Source organism: Brachyistius frenatus, unplaced genomic scaffold (assembly GCF_029030835.1).
Source record: "Brachyistius frenatus isolate BFR_SWC_R1_liver_20210118 unplaced genomic scaffold, ASM2903083v1 Contig_157, whole genome shotgun sequence".
NCBI classification, from domain to species: Eukaryota; Metazoa; Chordata; class Actinopteri; family Embiotocidae; genus Brachyistius; species Brachyistius frenatus.
In genome coordinates this window covers 93,000-104,038 of record NW_027210756.1, presented here as the reverse complement: position 1 = coordinate 104,038, position 11,039 = coordinate 93,000, and the positions used below count along the sequence as shown (strand labels likewise).

Below are 11,039 nucleotides of genomic sequence, written 5' to 3'. Positions count from 1 at the left end.
CTCAGTGTCTGTCTGTATATAATCACACCAACCATCAGAGGAAAGACGACTGATAACCAGAGGAAAAGTTTGAGTTCCTTTAAATTACATTTATTCATTTCTCTATCTTGGTTTGCAGTAAACATGAGCAAAAATATACATACAGTAAGAGCAAAAAAATAAGGATCCAGAAAATGTATCATCCGTTCAGGGGAGAGTATTTGAACAAATTTCAAGAATGTCTTTCTTGAATGAACCTTTCAGTACAGTCTCAAATATTAGCACAGTTTAACATTAACAGATGGGGATAATAAGGTTTGTTGTTTTTATTCTCTATTGGGAACATGAATATTGAGCTCTCATCAACATTTGCACCAGACTCCTTTGTGGTTTTATTTTGAAATTTTTTACGAGGGTTGAGTTCTATTAGACCTTTGATTGCAAGCTTTATAAGCTCATTTTAAGGAAGTAGAACAAACGACGACACAAACATGAAGACAAAATGTTGCCATTTGTTGAATTAAAATATGAAACCCTAACAGGAAGCTCTCATGATGCAATACAATCCAAGCTAATACATTCTCTCCTGTTTACAACAAAATACTCTTTTATAAACAAAGCATCTCTCTTTTTTCTTATATTATTCCATAAGTATAATACATACAGACGAAACTGCCTGAATGCAACATCTATATGCTCTCTCCTTTCTTTTTCTTGCTCTTGATGATACATGATGCACTGATTTCATTACAGCCTTTCCAATAAATAATCATACAGCCACACAAGAAATAAATATATTGCTTTTTGAGGACCTCTCCAAATTATCACAGAACAAAAATGGAAAAATAGAGATGAGAGAAAAAAACATTGTGACACTGGGGAGCACACTGTCTGTCCACCAGGAGGCACTGTCATGTTGCAGTGAAACATGTTCCTTTTGTGCATATTAGTATTATATAAGAGGAGGCCTTTGAATAACACTGGGTCTTAAGCCCTCCAACTGGATCCTACAGTATGCCTGCATGAGATCCTCACTCAGATCTGCTGCTGTGGATGTGTCAGTGCAGCACAAAGGCATGCAATTTTAACTTTCATGAAGATCTTTGGTTGAAGAAGCAATCTTCATGTGCACATGTAAAACAAGAAATGTCCAATTCGGCAAGGAAATTAAATTTCACTGAATTTTATAACAGAAGCGGGGAAATGGGTGTTAATTTACTGGAAAAAAAAAATTTAAGAAATGAGTGAACCTTGTTTTATAACGATTCAAAGATGTGAAGCAGTCGTTTGATACGAAGGAGGACCAACAAACTCGGGTAAAGAAGTTCACCGTGCCTGCTCGGGATTATCTGACCAGATTAAGAGATTACAGTGAAATTAAGTAAGTGTTGCGGGAATGCCAAGGGAGAAATGCATGTCAACTGGTCAGTGGATTCACAAAAAGCAACAAAAAAAAAAAAGAGAGCCTCATCTGACTGTAAGAGCATATCCTTTATATTAAATGAACCCTCAGTTATAGATCAGATAATCATTTTATAGATCTAATAGTCTTTCTTTCATCCTCTATCAAGTCCGGATCAAATAACGATCACTGCATGATATTTGCAAACATACTAAATACATTTCCCTGAAAAAAAAAATCAGGTTTTGAGGTCAAGCTAGACCTTAACAGATACTTGTGTTTCACATTTGCTGCAGAATCTGAGTCCAACTGGTTCAGTTTTGTAACTGTGCCAAGTTAGAAAGTGTGATTGCACAGGTTTCTGCAGGTGTTTCTTAGAAATCAGGTAAACAACTCCAACATAATGTCGGACTTTTCAAGAGGATGAAATTGCTTGTTTAATTTCCACGATGGCTTTTTCTTTCAGACTGATTCAAACAACGGTGGCAAATACAACAACAACAACAACAACAAAACAAAATAATGTAAAATATCTTTTTCTAGGTGGTCGATGAAGTCAATCCACAGTTTTTTCATCGCCTACAGGACTATAAATTAAAACTCTGATACAGTAACAATTCATTAAGTCTAGTAACCTTTCAAAGAGGATGTAAACTACACATTTTGATAACCCAGATGAAGACTTTGGAGGATGATCATGAAAATGAAAGAAACAAAGTGAACAGAAACAAACTTTCTACATCCTCGTCCCCAAAATCTGTAAATACAATAATTAATTAAACTCAGTTCCACAAAAAAAGAAAGAAAAAAAGCACACTTTCAGTGCAAAACAATACAAAATATGAGAATGGCATCTATTTCGGACACAAATGAAATAGATGCAATACACCCAAGAAAAAAACCTCTAAATATTTATGTTTAAATTAATGAAAAATTGAGACACAAGAAAATAGTTCTTGGTTTAACTTTAGGAATAAAACGATGTGACAGGTAATAAAATGTTATTATAAAGAAAAAGGATAATTTTTGGTGTTTTCTGATGTTATTCAGATGGTTGATTGGGTTTATGAGTCTGTCTGGGAGTTTGTAATTTTTCTTCAGGTTATATTGTCAAACGCGATTGATATACGGCCTCTTATTGTGACTCGTTTGGCATCAGCAGTGTTAATATGACCTTTCACAGCGACCCAAATATGTGTCACCTCTTATTTATTCGCTGCCCCCAGGTCATACAACCAGTGTGAATATCAAATGATCCAAAATGATTATTATTTCATAGAAGTCATCTGATGAATGGACACAAGCATTCATAATGTATGCCACTTAATGAATATTGCACATTGCATGCAATTTCCCGACCTACAGTATGAAACGGGACCTGTACATGGAACACACACACACACACACACACACACACACACACACACACACACACACACACACACACACACACACACACACACACACACACACACACACACACACACACACACACACACACACACACACACACACACACACAAACACAAACAAAAACAAACTCTCTTCTCAACCTTTACTGTCTACCTCACATTTTTTGGGGGGATGCCTGTATCTTGTTTCCGAGAACACACACGCTTGCTGTGTGTCGAGGTTTAAAGAATACAGTGCGGTCCCTCCTGGTGGTCAGTTGTTTAACATATTTCAAAGTTAGCAGAGAGGTGGGATACAGGTGCGCCTCCTGCCCTCATAGCACACGAAAGACAATACACACATGCAAATTTCTTCATCTCTGCATCCATCCATCAAGATATATGCTCTTAAATTTGTTAGATTATTCTTTTAGGTGCAACAAAATAGACGTAGTCAATATAAGGTTATGATACCATATAAATACTGAGGATATACACATCTTGTATTGTAATTTGTGTATATTCATATATAGAGGAATACTCTATAAGGAGACAGCAGGACGGGAGCAGCAATACAGTGGTAATGTTGCTGATCCTTGCAAACTTTCAAAACACATGTTCACATCCTTTATATCCCTTAGTTTGTCATGCAGTATAAATAGACGTCACCTCAAACTAATTTACAGAAATAATTTGTCTGAATGCTCACTGACAGAAATAATGACAGGATTATCACCCTTGTATTCTCGCCTTGTCTCATCACACGACTGGACAAACAATTCCTCCTGCCAAAATTTGTTTTGGAGAAGAAGGAGGAAGGGGGTGGGGGGGTTGTAAACAAATCCTACTAAGGGTGTGAATTCTGTGATTTTTTTTTTTTTTTCTGTGTACGTGCGAGGTTGCAGAGAATGAAGAAAGTAGTTTTCAGAGGGGGGAGGGGAAAAAAAGGGTTAATTTAGTTATTAGTGTTGATCCTCAGCTTGAAAGACACTCGTCCAGCAAACTTGTCTCTTTCAGTTCCGATGGGAATGTTGTTGGCGTTGATCTTGCACTCGATGTTGACATCTTGATTGACAGTGATGTTAAGGAACTTGACGGCAACCAAAGGCTGAGAGTAGTTCACCTGTAAAAACAGATTCAAGGACATCTTTAAACACAGGAACCGAGCTATTCTGTTGAGAACAGATTTAATAAACTCTGGAAAAACTATCAAAACTTTATTTTGATATAAAACAGTCTTACCTGAGCTTTCTTGCCATAGTATGGGTAGTACATGAGGTTATAAGTACCATTTGGTGGGAAGTAAACCAACGGTCCAATTTTATCAGTGTCTTCTCTCTGAGGGGACGAAACAACTTCATCAGTTACAACAGCTTGAATGATCACTTTATGAGGAGGAGGAGGAGGAGGTGATCTTCATTAATCTCCTTCTTTACTCTAAATCGTATATCTCAACATGTCCACCAGCTACGTCAGAGTACTATTTACTACAAAAAAACTAAACAAACAACAACAAAAAACACCTAATCTTTATGCGTATCCTGTATAGCTACAAGCTACACTACTGCTATGCATATGTAAATATAGTGTACACTTCACAAAACGCAGACTCTGTCCTGATCTTACCCATTCATCTTTGCCAACTCTGTATTTCTGAGACGAAACAAATGAATGGAATACAGTGGGAATAAGAAAAGAAGAGGCAGCACAATTGGTGCAAATGACAAAGAAGCATGCAATACAGATGTGATGGGTGAAAAAAATACAAACATAAAAGGAAAATGCAGGTGGCATATTTCAAATGAGTGTGAGGCACAATGGTTCGCATTGGGCTGACGTCCTAATGGTTACGTCAAGCCTTTCATTGAGAAAGACAAAAAGGGATTACCTTTGCACCACAGGTGACAAACGGAGCCTGCCCGTCCTTTCCTGGCAGCATCCCAATCACCTGGTGAGACAGAAAGACATCTCCAGCTCTATTTCCATATCACTCTTATGTAAACACAAAAATTTAAATATTCTTTTAAATTGCTGTAAAATATACCAGAAAAAGATGAACGCAAGAACCAGTGACACGTAATCTTGATATTGACTTCTTTTATTTTTACTGGGAACTCTTCCTCATTCACATCCACTTTCATGATCTCAGTCACTCCATGTCGCCTAGCAACACTATCCCTTCCCTCTTTTTTCTTTCATACCCGATTCAGCTTAATGATGATGCATGGCTTGCCATCCTGGTATCCATAGTAACGGTCATGGATTCCAGAGCACTCTTCAAGGATGGTGCGGTTGAACTGACAGGAGCGCTTCGGGTTGTTCTTCACGTCACCGCTGTCCTCCTGCTGGAAGTATTGGTCTGGGGTGCACTCATAATTTGTCTGGGTCTGGACAGAGTCGTTGTAGGCTGCAGGGGGAGGGGAGACGAGACGAGATGAGAGCAGGGGTTGGGTTTATTTCGTTTGTTCGGGCTTATGACTCCAGTAAAGCCCCTGGTACAAGGCAATCTCCTGCCTGCTGACTGTAAAGGAATGATCTCTTATTGGGTAAAAACAATTCATTCTGGATCGCTAGATAATCCACAGTGGTAAGCTTTCTGACGACAGGAGCCAGACTTACGTGACAGGAACTTGTCCAGCGCCTGAGCGTACATGTCCCAGCTCTCAGTGTTCTGGATATTGTAGACAATCTCAAAAGTTTCATCTGCTTTGGGCCTAATCACCATGCCTGTGAGTGACAGAGAGACAGCAGGGACTTGGTGAGATCACGCATTCAGACTGTGACCTCACGCTGTCTGTATCTGTAGTAGCTGCACCTGGTGTGGAGAGCCGGTCTTGCCAGGTTGGTTTGTGGTCGTCTAAGGTCTGCAGCATGACGTACATGGTGAGAGTAAACAAGCCAGCAAGGAAGATGTAGAAAACTAAATAGAAGAGAAAGATAAGACCTGCAGACAAAGAGAAGAGAGAGGTGTATCAATTGAACGTGATATCAGTAAGAAAAGAACATTATCACACACATAAGGGATCAAAATACTCAATTCAAAAGACCATATTCCTTAATTATTTTTGAATCATAGATTGTGAGCGTGACACAATATGATGTTTACAGTTTCTTGTATCTTTTAAATGTGCATTAGTTGTATATTAATATTTCTAGAGAGAAAGTCTGACACTAATTCTGAGCAATACACGGCGCAATTCTTTGGCTAGATAGTTCAATAGCTAAGCTGTTTTCTCTCTGCAAAACTCAAGAAGTCAAATTTGTTGTTCTGCAAATTGTTAGTTTACCTCCTTATTTTATAAATGTTGCTTTAAAATTTAATTTTAGACTCTTATATTAATATCCATGTGATCCACTCATGTAGAACTATTCTGGGTTTATAGTCTATATTGTTATCTATAACTTCAAGATAAAGTCTTTCCTTCAAGTCAAGATGTTTAACCTGTAAAATGACTTTGTAGTGAGTGGTGAACAAGCACAATGTGGCAGCGGACTGAAATAATAATTAATCAAGAAATCTTTCAAATAAAAAAGAAATTGGTGAGCATTACTCAAACAAGCATTTTGTAATTGCAAATGCCAAAAAGTAACATGAAAGAAGCTCTGCAAGCAGAACCCATTTCCCTGTGATCAAATTAGTGGATTAATGTGTACAGAAGTTGACATTGTGAAATTTTCAGCTCTAACCACATCTGAGTGTAACCTAATGTCGTCTGTGTTTGTGTGCCTGATGATGCTTTATAGAAACAACAATTTTCCCCTTTTTTTCCTGTTGCAATGACCCTCTACACCCAGTATCCCAGTACACTTGTTGAGCTGGTGACTCGTGCATTACCGTGGAAGACTTCTGAATTATGCATGAAGGCAACATTAGATTAACATCTGCAACTCAGTTAAGACAAAACACATTTGAAGACTGAATAATCTGACATCAGAACTGATAATGAAATCAGCTAATGTCATTTAAATGCTGCTGATGGTGTGTTGTGTCTGTTAGGTCACTCTCGGACCAAATATGAACACAGGATTCCAGTTAATCCTTATTAAACTAGAGGCGCTTCATTCCATCTGCAAAATCTGCCTCTCCTTTTCTCTCTCACATGAACAGCCTTCTTTTTATGCCTAAAATATCCTTCATTGCACAACGTAGTCCAAAATAAAGTAATTTTATCAAGTACTGGTGGAAATATAAACCGTATGCTTTCTTCACATTTGTGCATGCATTCACTTGAATGAGAAAGAAGTGTGGTGTGAGTTAAACCAGGGTTGAATGTGATCAATTTCATTATAGAACAATGACAGAGGGGCGGGAGGGGGGTACATCGAGAAGGAGAACAAGGACCCCCTGGAGACCGGGCCACAGAGTCAGGGGGTTACAGGCCATGGACCAGGCTGCTTTAAGAGTGTAAGACCATATTCATAATGTTACATTTGACAAAAAGATGGGATGCAAATAATAATGTTTATTTTTGTATCAACAAATTTATGATTTACAATTTATTCCTTCGATGGTTTGTAAGAAAATAGTAATATCCCAATTTCCCAGAGCCCAAGATGACGTCTCAAAATCAAAAGACGCTACATTTGCATGACATATGTAAATTTAAATGCACATACATGAGACAAACCCTCTCTAAAAAGAGTTTAGTTAACCTAAAACCCAATGATGTGGTGTTTTCTACATGGCATCATCAGACACTTTTGAAGCAGCTGTTTGGTCCCATCTCAGGCATTGCTATCCACACAGAGAACAGGGCAACATAAATAGCATTCTCTATGACACATCCCCCATTTTAAGCATCAACACCTGAAGCCAGCATTGGGTAGCAGCTGAGTGCCCTGACCCCTGCGCCTCTGCTGGATCGTGGCCCCCAGCGTGGCGCTCACTGGCTCTGTCAGCATTGCATCTGCCTCCCCAGTCATGTTTCCAGGAAACCATGACAAAATGTCAAGGGGAAGCTGCTCCGTGGGGGAGCAGATACACTGGGGTATCTGGATCATTTATAGCTTGTGTTTTTGCTTTTCATACAATTGTTCCACTAATTATTGGAATCTATGTTAAAACTAATGAATGGCAGTGAGTGCTACAGTCTGCAGCATGGAAAAGCTGAGTTATTAAATATATAGAGTCAGGCTCTAGGCCTTGGACCGAGCCACAGGCGCTACAGCAAGAGAGGCATGAGAGAAAAGCTGTGAAGCGTTGAAGTATTTTCCTGGGAGCACATGGGGGCATGTTGTGCTAATCACAAATATGACACCACCCAGGGGAGACTGGATGTGCACACAGGATCGAGCGTGCAGGCAGGGTGGCTTCCCCCCTGGCAAAGAGAGTGTTAGGTTTACAGTCTGCCCTCTCGATCCACACTGATGATGGACAGCCAAGCATCTCTCTTTCACCCCGGTTTTTGTTGGCGGATGGTGGTTGAAAGCATGTAACAAAAGGACAGGTCGGCATGGTTCAGCATCCTGTTCTTTCTTCAGTAATAATGGCAGGAGGTGTCCTTTTCTTTCATAATTAATTGGGAGGACATGTGGTTTAATTGCTTTGTAAATTGGTGATCAAATAGACTTGTGAGCTAAAAAATTAAAAGGTGGGATAGCTTTGAGCTGTGGCTCTTTTACTGTTAAACCATTTATTAATATGTTACAGTAAGAACAGCATCATGAGGTCATTCACTTTGAGGCCCTTTAAGGTCTGTCTCCCTTTTGTTGTTTTTGGAAATGGGAGGTGCAGAATACTTAATTAGTCCTGTTTTAAATAGAGATAGCTGTTTGACCATGTTCCACTGGTGTCAGGTGGTGGCAATGTAACATCAAAACTGCAGGACTGTTCTACTTTATCAAGGCTGTTTCCATATCATTACAACTCTACAAAAATCAGAACACACAAGGAAGTGTACTGCGTTTCATCCTCAAAGAAGTCTTTGATCTAGTGCTCATAATAAACAGGATGCTGCATAATTACAAGTGTGAACAATAATGTCTTTTTGAATAGACTGACAACATAACTAGGATATTTTCTATCTCCATACTTGGTGTTAGAGGTATTTAGAAATGGTATAGATGGACAGTAGATGAAGCCAAACAAGTGGAAGCAGAAGTACAGCATGTACTGAATAAGGAAGTGCGGCAGTGAAATGCCAAGTTTAGCAGACCTACATGTAGTGGCTAACCTAATTAACAAGCCTTAGAAAGCACAGCTTAAAAAGGCCACCAGACCTTAAAGCACCTGGGGCACACTGAGCTGGATTAAGTTGTGCAGTGTGGGAGAAATCCAGCAAAGGAAGCTACAGTCAATGACTCCCAACTCTGCACTATAAGTACAATGTCCATTGATGAAACATAATTACCAAAGTGCCACATCAAGTCAAACCCCTTTATTCCAGCACCAAGCGCTAAACCTAAGAGTTGAGATGTTGGAACATGTCCCCGGTGAAAAGATCAAAAATAAGTTCTTCAAAGTCCTTTATTTTGCTGGAACGTCCTGAATTGATACTTCCCTCCTCAGCCAATGAAGTCATTAGATTAGGATTAAATCCCTCACTGATTTACACACACTGGGAGGGGCCGGGTTGGAGGTGATACAAATAGCATTTGGCCCTCGGCTTTACCCAGATTAAAATGCTCCAATGTCATTAGAACAGAGCCATATGTGCCCTGTCATTTCATGAATCTTTGAAATAGTTGCAGGGTCTTTCTGTGGCGGAAAAAAGGGGATCAGTATATGGCAGCGTTTCAGGGATGCTGGGACTAGAGCTTCATTCACAGTCTCAAGGGGAAAAGCCTGCAAATGAATGACATCATGATAAATGCACATTTGACAGAGCTACAGACAACAAGACCAATTTCTGCACAACTTCACTCAGCCACTTTCCTCTGCAGCAGAATTCATGTTGGCTAATGCACTCCTCAGCAGAGAGGGACCGATGACAATGCACTTTGCAACAGAGTGAGACCTGTTTCAGCAACGCAGCTGCAATCTGCCAAATACAAATGTAAAATAGGACCATAGGCCTCCACCCTTACGATGAGCGCAATGCGCAGGGAAAGCGATGCCATAAATTAATAAATAAAGCAACTAGACAGGAGGAGGGACGGGGGAGGGGGGAAATCTGCCGGCATCCACAGGAGCGGTGCCGCAGTCCGATTTCAGCACCAGGCTGAAGTGGACAGCGACAATCGCCACATTACCGAAACACAGACACAAACCCAAGTTCTGTCAGGGCAAAAAAAAACATTTTATAGTCACATTCATTACTGAAGGACCATTCTCTTATTGAAGCTTTAGGAAAAGCTGTGGCAGAGACCTGTTACAGAGCCGAGGGACCATATTTGCTGCAGTGCTGTAAGCTGGACAGTACTCACCCCAGCTGCTCGCCGTTCTGCCCAGGAACTCCCTCGTCCTCGGGTTCCATACATACTCCTTCCACTCGCTTTTTTCCCCATCCTTTGCCATTTTGTCATAAAAGTTCGGACTTCAAACCTCTAAGAAAAGCGTCCTAAAGCAATCAGAGCCGGGATCAAATAATTGACTAGACAGCAGAGAGATAGAGAGAGCTCTGTTGTAGCACCGCGGCTCTGGGAAGAAGACCGGCAGTTAAACTTTAACACTCAGCACGCTTAGATAAATTGAAATCAAAGTAAAAGCAGTACTGTAGCCTATCTAATATAAAAGAACTGACAGGCTACCAGAGGAGGTAGCGATCCTATACACTCAGATCAGACCTACTAAATGCCCTCCCCCCCAGCTCTTGTCTGCATGCCGCAGAGTTTTGATGAGTGGTGCAGAAATGTATTGATACTGCGGTAAAGCACTCCCTCCGCCTCTCTCTACCCCCCCCCCCCCACACACACACACACACATACGCTTCCACCCCTCCCCAGCCTCATCCACCATCCACAGCTATAGTTACGCCTTCCTCCTCCCTCTCGTCCAATCATCTTCCCCGCATCCTGTCTCCTCACCGCCGCTACGCATGAGGGACAACTCTCGAAGCGAATCGTGTGGCGGCTCAGGGCTTCCCCTAATTGGCTCCGAGACCCGCAACGTCACGTATCCAAAGAGAAATCAACTAAATATTCATATGATATTCCCTCAAGGACCCTAATGTGTCTGTGTTGCTCATTGGGGAATTTACTGGCCACTTGAGTTACCTAATTTATCATGCAATCAGCAATATTGCCTATTTATGTTTTAAAGAGATTCTGTCATAAAAGCCGGAGAAAGTTATTATTATTGTTTATATTGTAGGCACAATAAATAAGAA

General features: G+C 40.3%; 1 protein-coding gene across 1 annotated transcript; it reads right to left on the bottom strand.

Annotated features, from left to right (window-relative positions):
• Nucleotides 1–68: 68 nt before the first annotated feature.
• Nucleotides 69–10,537, bottom strand: atp1b2b (ATPase Na+/K+ transporting subunit beta 2b). The gene is made up of 7 exons (XM_069716447.1): nt 10,138–10,537; nt 5,588–5,716; nt 5,392–5,499; nt 4,974–5,179; nt 4,661–4,720; nt 4,015–4,110; nt 69–3,895 (listed from the first exon to the last, which is right to left on the bottom strand). The coding sequence occupies exons 1-7, from the start codon at nt 10,226–10,228 to the stop codon at nt 3,728–3,730; spliced, it is 858 nt and encodes a 285-aa protein (XP_069572548.1). The 5' UTR covers nt 10,229–10,537; the 3' UTR covers nt 69–3,727.
• Nucleotides 10,538–11,039: the final 502 nt, after the last annotated feature.

Excerpts from the sequence above, each read along its gene's own strand:
- atp1b2b (XM_069716447.1), bottom strand. The coding sequence starts at position 10,228 with ATGGCAAAGGATGGGGAAAAAAGCGAGTGGAAGGAGTATGTATGGAAC. Across the intron at positions 5,500-5,587 it reads AGACCGGCTCTCCACACCAG|GCATGGTGATTAGGCCCAAA; the intron begins GTGCAGCTACTA and ends TGTCACTCACAG. Across the intron at positions 4,111-4,660 it reads TTGTCACCTGTGGTGCAAAG|AGAGAAGACACTGATAAAAT; the intron begins GTAATCCCTTTT and ends TCGTCCCCTCAG.